The following is a 20559-nucleotide window of genomic DNA, read 5'->3' as shown; positions in this document are numbered from 1 at the left end:
AGGCTGGATGTCGAGCAGGAGGAAGGTGTGCAGGGCATGGTCGCTATGATTGAGTCCAGGTCAGCGAAACAGTTCATCGCTGCCGGCCGCAACTTGGCATCCGGCTGTTCGGCAGAGATAGCGTGGCCCAGTTCACGAGAGACGCCTGTGACCAGTGGCGCAAGATGAGCGACGCCAGAGACCGGCATCCTGACATGAAAGGCAAGCTGGTGGCGATGACGAAAAACGCTACAGGCGTCTGCAAGCAACTCTTGTCGTCGCTCTTCTGCGTCACCCCGCACAGTATGGGCACCGAGCGTGCCGTGTCGCACTACAACACTGCGCAGCAGCCATCGCCTGGGCATGAGTCTGTCAACGGTGAACGACCGAATTGTCACCAATGTCAGCTGCGTGGGCAACGCGAGGTCTGACCCGCGTCCGGCGGAGCGGCCTTCCTGGCAAACAAAGACAGGTGCAACCGTCGGCCGGACCCGGAGAAGTACAAGCAGCGTGAATTTGCCAATAAGTTCTTCCGCTCCGAGGGATTGCTGTAAAGTGTACTGGTTCACGTTGGGAGCACGCGTGTCAGCGAACTGTGGCGTCATAGAAGTTGTCTGGCTCCAGTCTGACCATGGCCGCCTGCAATGCATGTGAATGACCTACTTTGGACTTTTCCTTTGGATGTTTCCAGCTTTGATGCCACTCTTGGCGTGATTTGCTTCATTGTCATCCAATTGTCAACACTTCATATGCAATGATGCACTGTCATGTGCATGACACAGGACGTACAAAAAGCAAAGCCGTCCTGGGTAAAACTGCCCGTGTTTAACCATTAAGTTGACGAGCTCAGACAGGTCGTAGGTCAATTGCGGTGAGGTTGTAAAACAGCTTGAAAATATTGAAACCTGATGCACGACATCTATCACTACCATAGCAGCTTTGGGCCTCAGCAAGATGGCATAGGCGTCCGATGTACTAAGTCTGCGCTCATCCATTGCCATGCATTTACGTCAAGACGTGAAGCCGGATTGCTGAAAATGAGTTAAGTGAGATGCACCGTGCAGGCTATTATTGTATTCAGATCAATTACCACGTGACAAAAGCTCATCTGCGGTTTCTCCAGTGTTTGTAGAAGTAGAACAAAGGTACGTCGTGCAGATAATTGAAACTCATCAAACATGTCTCGTTTTTGCTCAGCTGACGGCTGCGGGTAAAATCGCCTGAAACGGAGATAGCTTCGAAGTTATTTCACTTCACTGATTTGGTCGATAATTCTAGGCGCGGAATCTCATGTAATGCTTTTGGAGAGGCCTGGGCTCATGAACATTTTTGGAGAAGCTCCACCCATGGCTGTTGCATTGATTTTCCGGTCGGAGCTGTCCTAGAAATTCAGGGAAATTGACTGAGAGGTTTGCTTAATGAGGGATGGGCCTATGATAATTTTGTGGATTGCCTATCACCCTCCCCAGTGACAATTTCTTATCCGAGGCCCCGCAGTACATAATCTAATATCTATTCTGACAGGAACAGCCGCTTCTTTGACCGTGCCTGTTAATGTTAAAACCTTTGAAAAAGGCACGCGCCTTCTCACCGTGGAACGAAGCATTCAGTGCACACCGGCACGTAAGTTACCAAACATTCACGCGCGTATCGTGTGGGGTAGTCGAAGGCTTTGCGGATGCATATGTCTCGATTCCAAAATCATGGTACTTTTCTGTTTACTCGGTGCCTAACCTTTCTTTGTAAAGGAGATATGATGCAAATTTCTGAATATGATAAAACTCCGTAGCTTTTGGTACGAATCGGCACTAAATTCCGGGCCCCTCTTCGTCAGAATTCTAAATGTTCTCGATGATGTGTTGCTGTTGCCTGTCACGACCCCGTCCGCACTTTGGTGTCAAGGCCACAGCTGCTGAGTGGGGATACGTGGGTGGTTGAACAACATTTCGAATTTCAAAGCTGGTTGGTTATCTTATAATAGTTATGATAACATGAGCCAGGCCATAAATAATCGGCTGCTTATAAACCCCTCTCGAGGGCAAGTGCTCAACGATTTAAGTCTTGAGTACTGTCGGTTAGGTGTTCTTTGCCTTTCAGACGACAATGTTTTGCGGATGGAAGAGCGTCGGCTTAGGTCTGTAATGAGGACCGGCTAATCAGCTGACGAAACGTCGCTGCCAGGCCGGGTAAATCATTCCAATGACAAGTTCTGTGCTGCTCATGACGTCACTGGGAGACATGTGAAGATTGGACCTCTTTTGCTTCTCACGACATTACAAGGATTCACAAGCCACTTATGATAACAACATTGAAAACCAACCAGGTATTCGTAATAACACGGGTCCTGCATCCTACTGATGGCGTCGCAAGGACGAATGAATCAGTCATCAGTTGAAAACTTTCAGTGGGACACGTTTTTCGGAGGTGTGTTTTCCCGCCGCTCACGACGTTCGGGGAAACTGTTACGGTGTACGTACATCTGCCTACGTACTCGTGGTTTACATTATTATGGTGATGCCATTTGAAAAAAAAATGAAATGAAAAATGAGCTGCGTTTTACCTGCTGCTCATGACGTCACGTGACACGAGTCATGGTCTTCGTTTGATATCACTAGGGAACCTGATAATGGCGGAAAACCACCTTTCCCAGCAGCCTTCCTCAAGAAACTACTGCAGTAAGGTCCAAGTGGTCCATGAACAAACCGCATTTAGACATGTCCACGCTGAGTTGCCGATGGGGCCGGAGAAAGGCATGAACTGACTCAACGTTTTCGGTTACCGGCATTATGTGTCTCTAACAAACATTCCAAAGTAGTGTCCATCGGTGCAACCACTGGTGAACACCATTTTGACACGATTTAAATGACAATGGTTTGTCCTAGACTTCAAACAGGTTCCGTGAGTGTTGTGGCACCCTCACCATTAGACACTTTCTGAGAATGTATGTAGAGCATTAGCGTTATGGCAGTGGATGGGAAGAATTGACTACAATGTGACTTTGAGCACCCTTACTTTTTGAGACGTTCCTCCGTCTCTGTTTCGGGTGCCGACGCCAGACCATGCATTACATTTGCAGGCCAACTCTTCAATTTACCTTCCGGCCGTCTGCTATGAGTTCTCCAATCTCAATGTGCGACTTTGCTTTGCTGCGTTTGAAAACGGCTGCGGGGTGTTTGAAATCGTTCGTGAACAAAATACCTTTCAGGTGAGTCCACTTGGAGTTAATATGGCCGCTGATGGGCATAATCGTAGATTTTACCTTTCGGTCGGCAGCCTTACCCCCCATTTCAAACGTGCCGATATAATTTCAATCTTTGCAACTACCAACAACACCACTCTAAGAATATGCAGATAATTTCCCTCATATGGTGGTAAAATGACCTTATGATTCCCAAACAAGATGTCATTCGAGTAAGCCAATTTCAAATTACCAACAAAGTCGTTCATAGGCATAAGCGGACTCTTTACGTTTCGGCCGCCAACGTCATATGGTCATATCTGCACACCACCATGGCCTATAAAACACATGCAGCGTACATTGAGGCCGACAAAGGACCTAGTCTCCTGCGAGCGTGAACAAGCGTTATTTTGCAGCTATAGGAATATACCTCCCACGGAGCGTGTTTATCCGACAAATGATGGAAAGTGGTTGCACATGGCGAAGCAGAGGATTATCCTATGGAAAGGTGCCTGTGGCTTCTATGCCGAGGAAGGTTTGAGTGCAACGGCATCCCCACTTTCTGAGAATGTAGAGCATTAAGCTTATGGAATTGGATGGAAAGAATCGCCAACAATGTGACTAGGATCACCCTCCCTTTCTGAAACGTTCATCCGTGCTATGCTATGCTACGGGTGCCAGCGACAGACCTTTTATCATTTTTGCAGACAAACTCTTCAACTTGCCTTGCGGCCGCCTACTTTGAAATCTCCATTTGCACTTCATAACATAGCTTTGCCGCATTTGGAAACTACTGCAAGGTGCTCCTAATGATTCCTGAACATAATGCCACTAGCGTGACTTGGGCTGTGGGATCTATTTTAAAAATAGGACGTGGCTGGGGCCTGCGATTTACATTGACTGGGACCCCTTAAGTCAACTAGCGGCCTACTGTGTCGGCCAGGGACTCACCGTGACGTACAGTGAAACACCATTTAATGGTATAGGCACAAAGCCGCAGACACGCATTGTTGCAAGCTCGCGTGCGGTTAGGTATTGCACCGGCCCTTTTTGTCGTTTTGTCGTTTTGTCGGCTGTCGTTTTGTGCCTCATAAGCCGTGGCGCTCCCCGTCAATAATCGGCCGGGGCTAGAATATTGTTATTGCCCTGACCACGATGCTCCAATTTCACATCAGCACATGTTGCATGGTGTCTGCACATAGGCGCATGCACAGCTTGTTTCAGTCTCGCATACGGTTGGCCGCGTGCACACCGTGTTTCGCGCTCGAATGCGTGTGGGTATTGCGTAGACTTTCACGCATGCTCTGGCTATGTGCCCAATAGGCCATGGCACTGCCCGTGAAAAGCTACCCGGGGCTGGGGTATTTCAGATGCCGTGTGAACAGCTTTAGAATGATGTCCACTAGTCGTTGCACCGATGGAACTACACTGACACGTTTGAAATGGACAAATGCTACTGGTGGCCGAAACGTAAGGAGTTCGGTTTACGCCTATCATCGGCCCTATTGGTAACTCCGAGTGGGCATACCCGAATGACATTTTGTCCAGAAAGGATGGGTTTACTGCCTCCATGATGATGGCGAAATTGCATGCATAGTTTTAACACGGTGTTGCTAGTGATATCATCAAATTAAACTACACTGGCACGTTTGAAATGGACAGACAATGGTAGCGGCCGAAATGTAAAGAGTCCGCTTATATCTATCATCAGCCGCTATTGGTAACATCGGTTTGACTGATTGTAATGCAAGTTTATTCATGAATCGTTTGGACCCCCAGTACTTTCTAAATGTAGGAAAGTTAGGTCATGGGGTCAGATTGAACATTTCATGGCAGGCGGTCGTAATGGAAATGAGTATTGGCTCGAAGTGGTGATTTGGCGACAGGCGCTACCAGCCGGAAGTGGACTTTCTTATTCATTGTTCTGTACTGGCGTAGCGTTTTCTCTGTTTTGTATTGCGTGACCAACATGTTTTATTGTATATACACGTAACCGCATACAAGCCTTGTATCAGGCTCGCAGGTGGATAGGTATTGCGGTGGCCTTAACGCACACTGTGGCTTTGTGTCCAATAGGTCATGGTGGGCCCCGAGGAATAATCTCTCGAGGCTGCAATGCTTGCAGGGTCCTGACCATGATATCCGACGCAAAACCCAGGCTGTTAGGTATTACGTCGGACAACTGGGCACTTGGCACGCTGCTCCTATTTGCCCAGTTAGCAGCGCTGGTCCCCGGGAATAACCCGCCAACAAGAATGCATTAATTATCATTTAGACAGTTTTGGAATAGTGTCGGCTAGTGATTTCACTGATGAAAACTAAACTGACACACTTGAAATCGGCAGATGCTGCTGACGGCCGAATCGTAGAGTCCGCTCATGCCCATCACCGACCCTATTGAAAGCCCCGGTTAGCTTTCCACGAGCAGTACCACGTCCTCCAGTGCGCATAAATAGAGCGTGCGTTAAGGCCTATGCAATACCCACACGAACCTTCGAGCGTGAAACACGGTGTGTATGCGGCTAAATGCATTTACCATGAAAGGTATGTTTACCTGAAAAATCAAGTCCAACGGTCGCATATGACACGTTGAAACGGAGCACACATTCCAACGAGCACACGAGAGAAGCAGAGTTAACATACCTTTCATGGTAAATGCATTTAGCCGCATACACACCGTGTTTCACGCTCGAAGGTTCGTGTGGGTATTGCATAGGCCTTAACGCACGCTCTATTTATGCGCACTGGAGGACGTGGTACTGCTCGTGGAAAGCTAACCGGGGCTACAATATTTCAGATGTCATTTATACAGCTTTACAATGATGTCCACTAGTCGTTGCACGGATAGAAATTATACTGACACGTTTGAAATGGGTCGATAGTGCTGGCGGCCGAAACGTAAAGAGTCCGCTCATGGCTATCACCGGCCCTATTGGTAACTCGGAGTGGACTTACCTCAATGACCTTGTGTCCAGGAACCATTTGGAGCACCTTGCAGTAGTTTATAAATGCAGAAAAGCTATGCCATGCAGCAAAATTCGAGATTTTACAGGAGACGGCCGGAGGGTAAATGGAAGTGCTTGGCTGGAAAGGTGACATGTGGAGTGGCGCTGCCTGCCGAGACCCAGGCAGAGGATTGGCTCAGAAAGAGGTGTCGCCCATATTCGTTTTGCATTTAATTTTCCATCGGTTACCAGAGGGTAAATCTCAACAATCCTGGAAGGGGGGGGGGGGGCGGAGTGCCATGAGACGCAGAGATCCCACGTTTCTACGCTTGTAGCACAAAAGGCACAACGCGATTGATTTTCCCGTCCCAAATGTGATGGCTTCTCTCTCATGTCATGCGTGACTATTACACTGGATTTTTCAAACAAACACGTCTCATGACATTCACACATAGCTGCATGAGAACCTTGTATCATGCTCACAGGCTGGTAGGCAATGCGTCGGCCTGGACGTACGCTCTGGGTTTGTGCCTAATAACCAGTGTTTGTCCGCGGTAGTGATCTGCCGAGCGATGCATTTTGCAATGTTTTCTAACCATTTTTAAAATGATTTCAACGTCATTCAACATCATTCAAAATTACTTAAGTTGTTCAGTGCATTGGCGAGGAACATTAACTCACATAAAGGACAGAATTAGCCTTATTCCTCGGAGAAAAACCAGGACAATGAAGATATAGTTCGGTCGATATTTCGGCAACAAGCTTTATTGAAAAAAAAATAGCAGAAGCAACCTTCAAACAGCAATAACAATAGCAATTTAAAAACAAGAACAGAAGCAAACTTCTGGTGTTGTTTCGAAAGAGGCATGTTGCCGAAATATCAACTGAACTATATCTCCATTGTCCTGTTCTTCTGCGAGGAATAAGGCTAAAACTATTGTCTTATCAACATCATTCAACTCTGCGGATTAATGGCTTTTTCTATTTGCATATGTTTGCGGTTCCTCACTGAATAATGAATAGCGCATGAATTATGATCTGCCATTGAAGCATGTAGTAATATATATATATATATATATATATATATATATATATATATATATATATATATATATATTACTTCAACTTCAGATTGACGCAATACCTAACCGCCTGAAAGTCTACAACAACGTTTGAGAGGGGTTATATGTGTGTACCATAAAGCGAGTGTTTCTCTAAAGCAATCAAATATGATTGTTGCACATTATGTTGCAGAGAAAACAACAGACATGGGACGTGGGAATCAATTAAGATGTTCTTTGTCTCAAGTGGGAAGGAACGGCGGTTACATGGGTATTGCGCCCCTCCCCCCGTCCCCTTCCGAGAATGTTTAGCACGAATCGTTCTAATACGAAATGAGTTTGGGTGACCCTTACCTTTCTGACACGTTTCCCCGCCCATGTGTCCGCTGCTAGCACAAGCCAAGAAATCACGTCCAACCAAGCGTTTTTTGTAACCTTACCAAATCTTACGATGTCTGCAAAAAAATTCAAATTTCACCGCATAACCAAACTTTGCTGCGCTTAAAAACTTTTGCAAATGGGTCCAAATGATTGAGGAACAGCTAGGTTCACTCTGAAATATCAGGACCGGTGACAAGCATGGACGAACTATTTGCGATTCGACCGCCAGCATTATCTGTCCGTTTCAAACGGTCAGTGTAGTTTCCTCCGGTGCAATCATTCGAGGCCACCATTTGAAACTGTTTCAATGTAAATGAAATAGAGAGGTATATATATATATATATATATATATATATATATATATATATATATATATATATATATGAAGCCTTAAGCAAAAGAAACCTTTCCAGACAGGGGTGCCATATGCGTCTGTATGTAAATGCATTTCGCTGCTCAATGAACATGTGGCTACGTCATGCATCAGACTTCGCGTCGAGGAGTGGTCTAGTGCCGACCTAAAAGGCCATGGTAGCTCAAGCGGATGGCATTCCGGGTAGAAGCGTCCCGTTAGCGAACGGCGCCAGCATTGTGCTCGTGTGAAACTTCTCGAAAGTACTTTTTCTTGCTGTGTCATGCACTTGATGTTATTGCTGCATGAGGTATCAGCAGTGATGCCTCGTGACAAGCTAATTGCTATGTTGTTGATAACTGCAGCCATGGCAGGTGATATATTTGCTTCCCTCCATATTTGCTTGCTCCTTGCTTGACCTCATCTAGATCCCGCCTCCAAAGATCAACCCATGCGCCAAGTGGCGATCTGTTTGCGGTCCGGTCCAGTGACTGGCTTTGACGCTTTTGAAACCTTTCCCGCCCGGCCAATACGAACATCTTCATGCACGCGCCAAAATGCACGCGCTTGACCACAGGCGAGTTGGCGCGAACGATCAGCTGATCGGCCAAGGCCGTCGATCGCCGTGACAGCAAAGGCCAGATTGCGGTGAACCCGGCATCGAATAAGACCGAGGGATGTATAACAATGGTACAGGAATGTAGAACGTGGATGAGATAGCAAAAGTTTTGCATTAGCACAGTTCGCTCCACTGTTTTACGAAGTCTTTAGTAATGGACGTATGTTCAGGGCAAGGGCAGCAGAGAGTAGTTTTGCGGTGCTTACTGCAATTCTCTTGAAATAGGATGCGCGATAGAGTAGGTGTTAGGCGTCTAGCAGGGGACCGTGTGTAGCAACGCCGCGTCAAATTCCAGAGTATTATGATGCTGTCGACATTAAATATAATGCGCCACGAGAGAGGGAGCGAATGGTGCGTTCCGTTAATTTTGAGGATGCGTGCATTTAGAGGCTGGGTGGGGAGAGGGCAGAGACACCATAGGCCAGTGCACGCATTGCTCGTGCCAAAGAGGCACCAGTTGTATAATACGTAGAAATAACACTGTGAAATACGTAAGGGTGATTTCCAGCAATAGACCCAAATGATACGCAACCAGGTCCACACGGAAAAACTAGCAGACAGGGGCTGACGCATGGAGGCAAATGACGAATGACGAAAAAATGACTAGTTGCGCATTGAGGCGATGAAGCGTGCTTTGTTAGCCGGCCTTGAATAAAGTTGTTAACCTTGATTTGATTTACGGTAGGTATTTGCGAGTTGAGATGGCCCATCGTGTGTCGAATAGTCTATGCACAACCCAGCATCGGAATGACGAGAATGGCTGTACGGGTGAGGTCTGACGAATCGCCAAGTATTTGGTAGTGCTCTTTGTGTGCTGTTAATGCGCTTTTATGGTGTTGACATCCCATGTTGATGGCTGGACTGCCATTATGGTGTATTTTACATTGCAGCACCCTTCGACTTCCAATGCAACGGCAGCAGATATGAGGTTAGTCAACTGACAACGACATCGCGAAGTTCATTAGCGTGATGTGTAATGAGACATACAGAGGCGTATACTCCGTTTGGTCCAGAGCACCATGAGAACACCATTTCCACTGACCACCTACGACACTCCAACCCGTATCGCACCAACGCACAGCGAAGCAAGCGTGCAAGTTCTGCAAGATCCGTCTGTCTTCAAAAATAACACTACCTAGATATACTAATATACACATGCATGTATATATACATACGTATATATATATATATATATATATATATATATATATATATATATATATATATATATATATCGCTACATGCCACTGCTATACTAATGGGTACGTTAACATCCATGTACATTTCATTATTTAATGGGTGGCCGTAAACATTAATAAACAAGAGAAATAATTAATTCGCAGAGCTGAATAATACTGAAATGTTGAATGATTTTGAAATCACTTTAAAAAAGGTGTAGAGAACAAACGCACTATACATCGCTCGGCAGATCACTACCGCGGACAAACACTGGCTATTAGGCACAAACCCACAGCGTACGCTCAGGCCGACGCAATACCTACAAGCCTGTGAGCATGACACAAGGTTCGCATGCAGCTATATGTGAATGTCATGAGACGTGTGTTTGTTTAAAAAATCTAGTGTAATAGTCACGCATGAAATGAGAGAGAAGCCATGACATTTGGGACGGGGAAATCGATCGCGTTGTGCCTTTTGTGCTGCACGCGTATAAACGTGGGATCTCTGCGTTTCATTGCACCCGCCTCCGCCCCCCTTCCAGGATTGTTGAGGTTTACTCCCTGGCAGCCAATGAAAAATTAAATGCAAAACGAATATGGGCGACACCTCTTTCTGAGCCATTTCTCTGCCCAGGTCTCGGCAGGCAGCGCCACTCCACATATCACCTTTCCAGCCAAGCATTTCCATTTACCCTCCGGCCGTCTCCTGTAAAATCTCGAATTTCACTGCATGGCATAGCTTTTCTGCATTTATAAACCACTGCAAGGTGCTCCAAATGGTTCCTGGACACAACGCTATTGAGCTATTTCCGCTCCGAGTAACCAATAGGGCCGGTGATAGCCATGAGCGGACTCTACGTTTCGACCGCCAACACTATCTACCCATTTCAAACGTGTCAGTATAATTTCCGTCTGTGCAACGACTAGTGGACATCATTGTAAAGCTGTTTAAATGACATCTGAAATATTCTAGCCCCGGTTAGCTTTTCACAGGCAGTACCACGGCTTCCAGGGCACGTAAATAGAGCGTGCGTTAAGGCCTATGCTCTACCCACACGAACCTTCGAGCGTGAAACACGGTGTGTATGCGGCTAAATGCATTTACCATGAAAGGTATGTTTACCTAAAAAATCAAGTCCAATGGTCACATATGACACGATGAAGCGAAACACACATCCCAGCGAGCACACAAGAGGAGCAGAGTTAACAATAGGGCCGGTGATGGGTATGAGCGGACTCTACGATTCGGCTGTCAGTATCATCTGCCGATTTCAAGTGTGTCAGTTTAGTTTTCATCAGTGAAATCACTAGCCGACATTATTCCGAAACTGTCTAAATGATAATTCATGCATTCTTGTTGGCGGGTTATTCCCGGCGACCAGTGCTGCTAACTGGGCAAATAGGAGCAGCGTGCCAAGTGCCCAGTTGTTCAGCGTACGTTCAGGCCAACGCAATACCTACCCGCCTGTGAGCATGACACAAGGTTCGCATTAAGCTTTATGTGAATGCCATGAAGCGTGTGTTTGTCTAAAAAATCCAGTGTAATAGTTACGCATGACATGAGAGAGGAGGCATCACATTTGAGGCGGGAAAATAAATCACGTGCCCTTTGCGCTGCAAGCAGAGAAACGTGGGATCTCTACGTTTCATGGCACCCCCCCCCCCCTTCCAAGATTGTTGAGATTTACCCTATGGCAACCAATGACAAAATTAAATGAAAAATGAGTGTGCGCCACAACTCTTTCTGAGCCATTCCTCTGCCTAGGTCTCGGCAGGCAGCGCCACTCCACATATTACCTATTTAGCCAAGCATTTCCATTTACCTTCCGGCCGTCTCCTGTGAAATCTCGAACTTCACTGCATGTCATAGCTTTTCTGCATTTATAAACCACTGCAAGGTGCTCCAAATGGTTCTTGGACACAGCGTCATTGAGCTATGTCCACTCCGAATTACCAATAGGGCTGGCGATAGCCATGAGCGGACTCTTTACGTTTCGGCCGCCAGCACTATCGACCCATTTCAAACGTGTCAGTATAATTTCCATCGGTGATCATTTCCAATGATGTCCACTAGTCGTTGCACCGATGGAAATTATACTGACATATACGACACGCGGAAAAGCGGTACACATCCCAACAAGCACACAGTAGAACGAGAGTTACCAATAGGGCCGGTGATAGGCTTAAAACACAGCTCTTCCGTTTCAGCCGCAAGAATGGTCTTTCCATATCAAAGGCTGCGGTGTAGCTTTTATCGGTGCGATCATAACCGGAAACCATTTTTGTTTAATGGGGTAATTGAAATATTTCATCATTAGCAGGTCGTTCCCGGGGAGCACCACGACCTACTGCGCACATCGCAACAACATGCTTTAAAGCCGACGCAATATGTAACCGCACGCGAGACTGAAACAAGCTGTGCATGCGCCTATGTGCAGACACCATGAAACATGTGCTGATGTGATATTCGAGCATCGCGGTCAGGACAATAACAACATTCTAGCCTCGGCCGATTATTGCCGGGGAGCGCCACGGCTTATGAGACACAAAACGACAGCGTGTATTGAGGCCGGTGCAGCAGCTAATCGCACGCGAGCCTGCAACAATGTGTGCATGCGGCTTTATGTCTATATCACTAAATGGGGTTCAACTGCACGTCACGGTGAGTCCCTGGCCGACACAGTAGGCCGCTAGTTGACTTAAGGGGCCCCAGTCAATGTAAATCGCAGGCCCCAGCCATGTCGATAGCTTAAAATGGATCCCAGAGGCCAGGCCACGTTAGTGGCATTATGCTCAGGAATCATTTGGAGCGCCTTGCAGTAGTTTCCAAATGCAGCAAAGCCATTTCATGCAGTTCAACTGGAGATTTCAAAGCAGGCGGCCGTAAGGTAAGTTGAAGAGTTTGGCTGCAAAAGTGATAAAAGGTCTGCCGCTGGCACCCGTAACATACACGGAGGAGCGTTTCAGAAAGGGAGGAGGGCGCCCCTAGTCATATTGTTGGCGATTCTTCCCATCGAATTCCATAAGTTTAATGCTCCACATTCTCAGAAAGGGGGGATGCTGTTGCACTTGAACCTTCCTCGGCCTAGGAGCCACAGGCACATTTCCATAGGATATCTTAATTCCTCTGCTTCGCCATGTGCAACCATTGTCCTTTATTTGTCACATAAATACGCTTCATGGGAGGTATATCCTATAGCTGCAAAATAACAGTTGTTCATGCTCGCAGGCGAGTAGGTCACTGTGTCGGCCTTAATGTACGCTGTGTATATGTGCCACATAGGCCGCGGTGGTGTGCAGTAGAAATCTGCGAGGATTTCGCATTTTGATTGCTTATATACACTTTTAAAAAGGCATCCGCCGATGATTGCACCGATGGAAAATGTACTGACATCTGAAATGATCAGATAATGCTGGCGGCCGAAATGCAAAGAGCCCGCTTATGCCTATGAACGACTCTTTTGGTAATTCCGGACTGACTTACTCGAACGACATCGTGTTCAGGAATAGTAAGGTCATATTCTCCACGACATGAAGGAAAGTATGTGCACATTCTTAAAATGGTGCTGCTAGCGGTTGCATCGATTGAAACTATATTGGCACGTTTGAAATGGGTGGATAACGCTGACGGCCGAAAGGTAAAAAGTACGATTATGCCGATCAACGGCCATATTATACCAGAAGGTAAGTTGTAGAGTTGGCCTGCAAATGTAATACAGGGTCTGGCGTTGGCACCCGAAACATAGACGGCTGAACGCCTCAGAAAGTGAGTGTACTCGTAGTCTTATTGTAGTCGATTCTTCCCATCCGTTGCCATAATGCCAATGCTCTGCATACATTCTCAGAAAGTGTCTAATGGTGAGGGTGCCATGACGCTCACGGAACCCGCGCTTCAAGACTGGGAGGAACGATTGCCATCTAAATCGTGTCAAAATGGTGGCCACCAGTGGTTGCACCGATTGACACTGTTTTGGAATGTTTGTTAAAGACAGATAATGCCGGTGGCCGAAAACGTTGAGTCAGATCATGCCTTTCTCCGGCCCCATTGGCAACTCAGCGTGGACATGTCTGAATGCGGTTTGTTCATGGATCACTTGGACCTTCTTGTAGTAGTTTCTTGAGGAAGTGGATTCGGGGGTCACATCTCGGCTGGACCACCCTCACGCAGCGGCGAACTGCCGCTCGCAGCGCCGACAGGGAGACTTACCCTACGCGCCCGAGCAGCACCTTTTATACTCCTTCCAAGTGTCATCCCCGCAACATGATCTGCGTGCGACTGGCCGGCGCCACCGTGACGCATCCCTGTCGGCGTGCCTACGGGGTAACGCACCGCCCCGAGCCGTGACTGTTTTCCTCACTCAGACATGAATGATCGCCCCACTCGGCTTACATGTTGACACACTGTCCCGGGGCATGGCCTATCGCTATAGGAAGCCTGCTAGGAAAGGTGGTTTTCCGCCATTATCAGGTTCCCGATGATATTAAGCAAAGACCATGACTCGTGTCACGTGACGTCATGAGCAGCAGGTAAAACGCAGCTCATTTTTTTTACTTCATTTTTTCAGATGGCATCACCAAAATAATGTAAACCACGAGTACATAGGCAGATGCACGTACACCGTAACAGTTTCCTCGAAGGGCATGAGCAGCGGGAAAACACAGCCGAAAAACGTGTCCCACTGAAAGTTCCCAACTGATGACTGATTTATTCGTCCCAGCGACGTCATCCGTAGGATGCAAGACCCGTGTTAATACGAATACCTGCTTGGTTTTCAATGTTGTCGTCATAAAGAGCTTGTGAATCCCTGTGATGTGAGAAGTAAAAGAAGACCAATCTTCACATGTCTACCAGTGACGTCATGAACAGCACAAAATTTGTCATTGGGATGATGTATCCGGCCTGGCAGCGACCCTTCGTCAGCTGATTAGCCGGTCCTCATTACAGACCTAAACTGACGGCCTTCCCTCCGCAAAACATTGTCGGCCGAAAGGTAAAGAACACCGTCGGTTGTTACGTAATGTGTTTCAGGCTGGAAACGTTGTTACATCAGATGCACTTCTTTATGACCACGTAATTACTACGCCATTTCCTTGTGATAGGTAAGTCTGGATGTTTGGTTGTATTCATATTGTGATCATAGGGCTTTTTATTTTTCTCCACATGCTTGAGGTTATTAAGTCAAGGATGTAAAGGTTGTTTTTTCAGGGCAGCAGCAGTGGCATGGATGTGGGCAAGCCTTGAACTCTGTGGTCGCACTTGCTCATAAATGGTTTCTCCCTCCTAGGACTTAAGTGAAGGTTTTAATTCATTCAAGTAAGGTAGCAAATGGTGGGGTGGAATTCCAAATCCAGCTTGCTCATAAATCCATTAAATTTGTATTGTGTAAAGCTGAAACTGATCCCTTTCAAAGGTTTTAATAAGCAGACTCAAGGAGGGATGAATGGCATTCTCTTAAAGCAGCCATGAATGGCCTCAAATAAGAATGCAAATAATGAGCAGTACCAATGAGCTGATAGATCTTGTACATGAAGAAAGTAGTGCACAATGTATGTGGTACTCTTTAAAACTGAATGTGCATCATTTTTCATTGTTGTATATCCATTGGTTTGGTTTGTTTGGTTTGGTTTGGTTTGGTTTGGTTTGTTTTAAATTTTGACACTGCAACTAAGTATAACAATCATGTTGGGGAGTGGGATGTCAGATTCAGTTATAACTAAATTAATTCAAAATTTGGTGATGTTACTAGAATCAGGGATTTACTTAGTCTCAGGCTTTGAAGGTTGAAGTGAAGGTTTGCCCCACAAGAGCAAAATGAGATGCAAGTTTTAATGCATCACACATATGATTGCTGAAATAATTTTTAAGTATGATATCAGAGATAATTGAGATTTGATTCCATGCATTACCTTAGGGCTAATTGTCAGGTATTATGGAAAAGTGGGGATGTTGTGGCACCAATTAACTGCCACCCCTCCGCTTACCCCCATTCCTATCCCTATGGTGATTGGGATGCTTAAATGTGAATTATTAGTATGTATACTATGTTTAACATTGCATCATGCATCTACCCCAATAGATCTCACCTGATTATGTATTTTTGCATTAAAGCCATCCAGCAAATATGTCATGTTAATAAGTTTGTCATCAATAATTGTTGTCATCCATGATTTACAGAAGGTGAAATATCTCAAGACATTGGTATGGACTGCATTGGCAGGATTGGGCACTGTAGCAGCCTCCTTAAAGGTAGATTATGTCTGCTCCAAACTATTAGGTAAGATATTACTTTGAACCCCTACTGTTAAGGCTAATTACAAAAGTCTATAACTCAAATAGATAACCCTGTGGTTGAACTTCATTTGGTATACTCATGTATTGTGTATTGTTCATGTCTTTTGGTCTGCACTTGTGCCTTTTACAGTTCAATTGAAAATTAATGTCAAACACATTGCTTCTTTACAGTGTTTCTGATTTCCCTGAAGCCTGCAATTTCCATAAGTCCTTTGTCCCCACAGGAGGAAAAATAACATGATGCTCTGTAAATTGCATTGTCAACTTTTGGGATAAGATTCTTGGAATTTTCAACATTACATGTGGTCTTTGCAGGCATGAGAGCAAGAATCATTACCAAGTTCTTGGACTTCCAAACACATGTTCAACCAAGGAAATAAGAGAGGCATACATGGTGTTATCAAAGAAGGTTTGGTATAGTAAAACTCCTTCCTTGTTTGACTGTGTGTGTCTTGTTTGAAAATAAGGTCTTATCACAGTTAAACATGTGAAATCTGCTGATACCCAGTCACTTTCCTTGCCAGTTCTATTATATGTTGAATGTGCCCTGGCTTGATCACAGTCTGTAATGCACTGTTTCATTCAGATAACAGCATTCTAGAAGGACATGCTGAAGCTGCAAACATAGCTTCAGAAAGTTTCCAACAAGTAAATATGGTCATGTTACTTGACTGTGACTGATGATGTGGCTCAGAAGATTCAAAATGCTGGACTGCCAGGCCAGTTCAAGGATATCCCCCAAAGCCAGCGTGCGATCCGCGTCCGGCCGCGCGCGGCGCGTTCGGCGCGCGTCCCTCGCCTCACACCATCCTCTGCCGACCGCCACCAGGTGCACCCGGACGTCTCCCCGGGTAGCCACAGCGAGTTCGTGCGGCTCAACGACGCCTACCAGACGCTGAGTCGGCGGCAGTCGCGAGCGCTGTACGACGCCAGCCTGCTGCGGCCGCCGACGGTGGCGCCTCCAGACGGCCGCGTCTGGCGTCGCCACGGCGACGTCGACACCACGGCGACCCACGACAGAATGTGAGCGCGGCCGCGAAGGCCCTGACGAACGCCTTGATTCTCACGCCCAGCGGCCGTGCTGTGTGTTTTGGTGCAAAAGTGCGTGCGGCTTCTATAGTGATCCGATAACGTAGTGCGTGCTATTCCTGCTGTGAAGCCGGGCAGTTCTCGTCCAACGGTCCTCGGTTGTGTCTACAGCGTTTTATCATCACGGCAAGAAACTTTGCCTGACCTCTACGCGTATGGAAAACCGGTGGCACAGGGCTCGATAGCCTCGAGAGGTACGCCATATAACCTCAGTAGCTAGGTGCGTCGTAAAGCCCCAATGACGTCAAACTCGGCCTGGTTTGAAGATGTATTTGTCATCTTTCTGCTTGCATTTAGGAGATATAGTCATTGTACGTTTTGCGACTTATGCTCACCATCTTCCTTCTCCAGATTCTGGGACGAGAGCATATTCGGCATGCGTTACCGGGCCGGCGATGAAAAGTTTGAAAACAAACCGTATTACGGCATTAGGGGCCTGAAGCGCCAGTCGAACGGACCCATCGCCTTCATTTGCGTGTTGTTCATGGCGCTCGGGATCATCCTGCACGTGCTGGCGATCAGGTGAGTGTGCCAGTGATGCCGTCTGTTGTTGCTCACGCACTGGTCAGCTGGGGCGCATCGGAACGTTCAGGGTTCGATTGGTGTCGCCTGTTTGTGGTTGCCGTCGTTGAAGCCGGCGGTATTCCAGCGGAATATTTACCGGGAAGAGTAGTTGTACAGTAAAGCACCGGCTTAATGAAAAACCTACGTGGCCAGAAACGATGTGCAAAGCACTTTCAAAAACAGGACTGTAAGGGCACCCGTTCTGTCGAATGGTGCTATGGAGGGTGCTCCCATGTGGGCATGACGCGTTCGTTGGACATTGTTATGGCTCGGCGTGATGAAAGCTGGAGATTGACCCAGTCATGTCCAAACTTAAACCAACTTTTATTGGTGTGTTTTTGGTGATTGCAAAGTGAAGTTATTAAGTTCGTCCTGAAGAGCTCCGATTTTCCGGTTGAGATAGCAGATTTGGCGAAATTCTCCCATCGGACGCTTTGCTCGTCATTCTAAGACAGCTTTCTCCGCGGCGTTCCCTCTCATTTTATCCACGTGCTGTCAGTGACCACCGCAGCCACCAAGTCATACCGGCCGACGGAATACGGAGAACGTGATTGGTTGAAATGTGAGCGAGTCACGCTCAGTCGTGCGCAGATCATGGGTCCGGCTATTTTTATTTTTAAGGGATGGTAACAGGTATGGGCAACCGGAATAGGCAAAAACCAGAAACTAGCTATTCGGCGTGATGGAATGTACCGCCTGCAATGCTTTAGGCGATCTGAACCCGCCGTGATAAATTAGGTCAACGGAATTTGACGTCAGAAGGGAAGGTTTGATACTGCTGCTAGAGGCAGCCAGTCCTCGCGTCCCTGTCTTACGTCTATCATGTTTGTTGTTTGTGCGCTAATTTGTGTGGTGTTGTACTATTCGTGATCAGTTGTACAGCACCGTGACACTGCCAAGTTAGGTCAGTAATGAAAGCTTGAGGGCTGTGTGTTTCTAGAGACAGCTAAGTCTTTGTTTTCGCTTCTGTCACGTTGTGGGTGGTTTCTGGCAGTGCATTGGTTGTTTGGATACTATAATATCAGCATTACACCAAAGCTATGATATCGTCGTAATGTATGGGACACATCAGGTCACTTACTCGACTTCTCAGATCATTGTATAAAAGAGACCAACGCACAAATGGCAAGTTTTAGTTGTGTGAGCTTACAGTTAATGATAAGTCGATCAGCACGCCTAACACATTTTCCCAACGTACTACCAGGTCGTCGGTCATAGCGTACTGTGTCGTTGGAAAGGGTAGAGAAAAAACGTTAAAATAAACGGCGGCTGGGCTTGTTTTTCATCCTACCTTGCCCGCTGGCCTTTGCTATCAATTTAGCATTTATGACACGTGTATGGAGACGCATGTGTGGATGCATGCATGGCACGTGTGTTCTGCTTCCTGCTTGTCTGGGTTTTAAAAGCTGTACAACTCATGTCGCTTACGCTACGGGGTGGCGCGAACTTGTACTTCGTGGGGTTTGTGTTCACCATCAGTAAATGACTGGTGTCAGTATTCATAAAAGGTTCCCATTATTACATGCCATTTCCCTGAGCATTACCAGCATTACCATTTACATTTGATCTGCTGTCTGGCGCCGTTTCCTCTCGTTCCAGTCTTCAGCCATTTCCGCCTGTGGTTGTTTCAGATCCTCTCACCAGATGGCGACAATGCACGTTGATGAAAAGAATCGCCGTCTCTTCGCCGTGTACACTGACGCCAAACAGAAGGCGATCGACCCTAAGGACAAGGACAAGATTGGGGACTTCCTGAAGTCATTGAAAGCTGACCCAGTCAACTGAGTGCTTCTAGGAGATGCTAGATATATTTAGAATTGGGCATAGTGTCAAAACACTGCTCTTATGCTCCCCACGCCGTCAGTCGTTGATAAGCATCCCTTCCAGGGCGGCGACAGTGGGAAATGCGTGCGATTAGTGCTCTTCACACACGGCGTTGAGCGTTTGTGAGAGGCAAGCTGACATAGACTGGGATGTCAGAATTCTTGTATCCCGAGTACCCGTGGGACAGGGATGTTGTCAAGGGTTTTCGTCGGCGCCAGATGTATATTTTAAAATGCGGTGTGCGTGCTGCTGTTCGACGGATGATTTTCGAAGTGATTGCTTAAGCTTGTTGGTTTGCATCAGGTGCCTCAGTGCGCGCTCTTGGTCTAGACCAAACCTCAGGACAATTTGTGATTCCTGAATGGCATGCACGGAATGACACAAGGCTCGTCATTCCTTTACCACGTGCAATGTAATGTGCGCATCAGTTGGTTGCGATGCGCACGCGTTCACGTTGCGCACGTGTCGTCCGCACGGTTGCGCAGTGCAGTGCAGTACGGCTGTATGTGTCCGCGGGAAGGAAAACCGTTTTGAGTGTGGTGCGCCCCCGTGATGTATGTGATGTCATCATTCGTCCGTTTGGCGAAAGCTATGCGGGATTATGGCGCGTTACTGTGATAGCGATGTTCTGCGTGGCACATGATTGTAACACGGTGGCGAGCGTGTGGAACGTATGTGTTACGTCGTGTGGCTTATTGGTCACTGTACTGTAATTGTACGTCTGCGCCCGCTGAAACTATATTATAAAGCTGTGGATCCCACTGTTTTGTCATTGCTACGTTTTTAAGGATTGTGCAGATTTTTTTGCACTGACGAATGATTCTGGACGCTTTGTCGACCTTAACCGCGGGACTCTTTTGCCAGTGTGGCGTTACTGCGCGTCCACACTCGTCACTCCATGATGGCACCTGCCGTAAAAATACTTATGTTTTGCCTCTAAAAGAAATTGGACTTATTGCATTTCTTCACATGGAGCGCCGTGGGTGGTCCTCGATTTCGAAAAGTCGGTGGGTGATGGTTGCCTCCTCATACCATACTGTCTTCTCACTCCTTTCTGAAACAGTTGTATTTGCAAGGGCGAATTCTCATGTAGAGCA

General features: G+C 46.8%; 1 protein-coding gene across 2 annotated transcripts; it reads left to right on the top strand.

The window, feature by feature from the left end:
* Positions 1–14651: 14651 nt before the first annotated feature.
* Positions 14652–20223, top strand: LOC119093564 (dnaJ-like protein 60). Of its 2 annotated transcripts, none has more exons than XM_037216533.1 (6): positions 14652–14684; positions 15869–15968; positions 16301–16394; positions 16815–17008; positions 17426–17596; positions 19270–20223. In XM_037216533.1, the coding sequence occupies exons 2-6, from the start codon at positions 15895–15897 to the stop codon at positions 19421–19423; spliced, it is 687 nt and encodes a 228-aa protein (XP_037072428.1). In that variant the 5' UTR covers positions 14652–14684; positions 15869–15894; the 3' UTR covers positions 19424–20223. The 2 variants fall into 2 exon arrangements, with proteins under 2 accessions (XP_037072428.1, XP_037072427.1); XM_037216532.1 differs by having other exon boundaries at positions 14684–14793.
* The last annotated feature ends 336 nt before the right edge of the window (positions 20224–20559 follow it).

This window comes from Pollicipes pollicipes, unplaced genomic scaffold, assembly GCF_011947565.3.
Source record: "Pollicipes pollicipes isolate AB1234 unplaced genomic scaffold, Ppol_2.1 Scaffold_4002;HRSCAF=4701_pilon_pilon_pilon, whole genome shotgun sequence".
In the NCBI taxonomy this organism is placed as follows: domain Eukaryota; kingdom Metazoa; phylum Arthropoda; class Thecostraca; order Pollicipedomorpha; family Pollicipedidae; genus Pollicipes; species Pollicipes pollicipes.
This window is presented reverse-complemented; position numbering and strand designations above follow the sequence as displayed.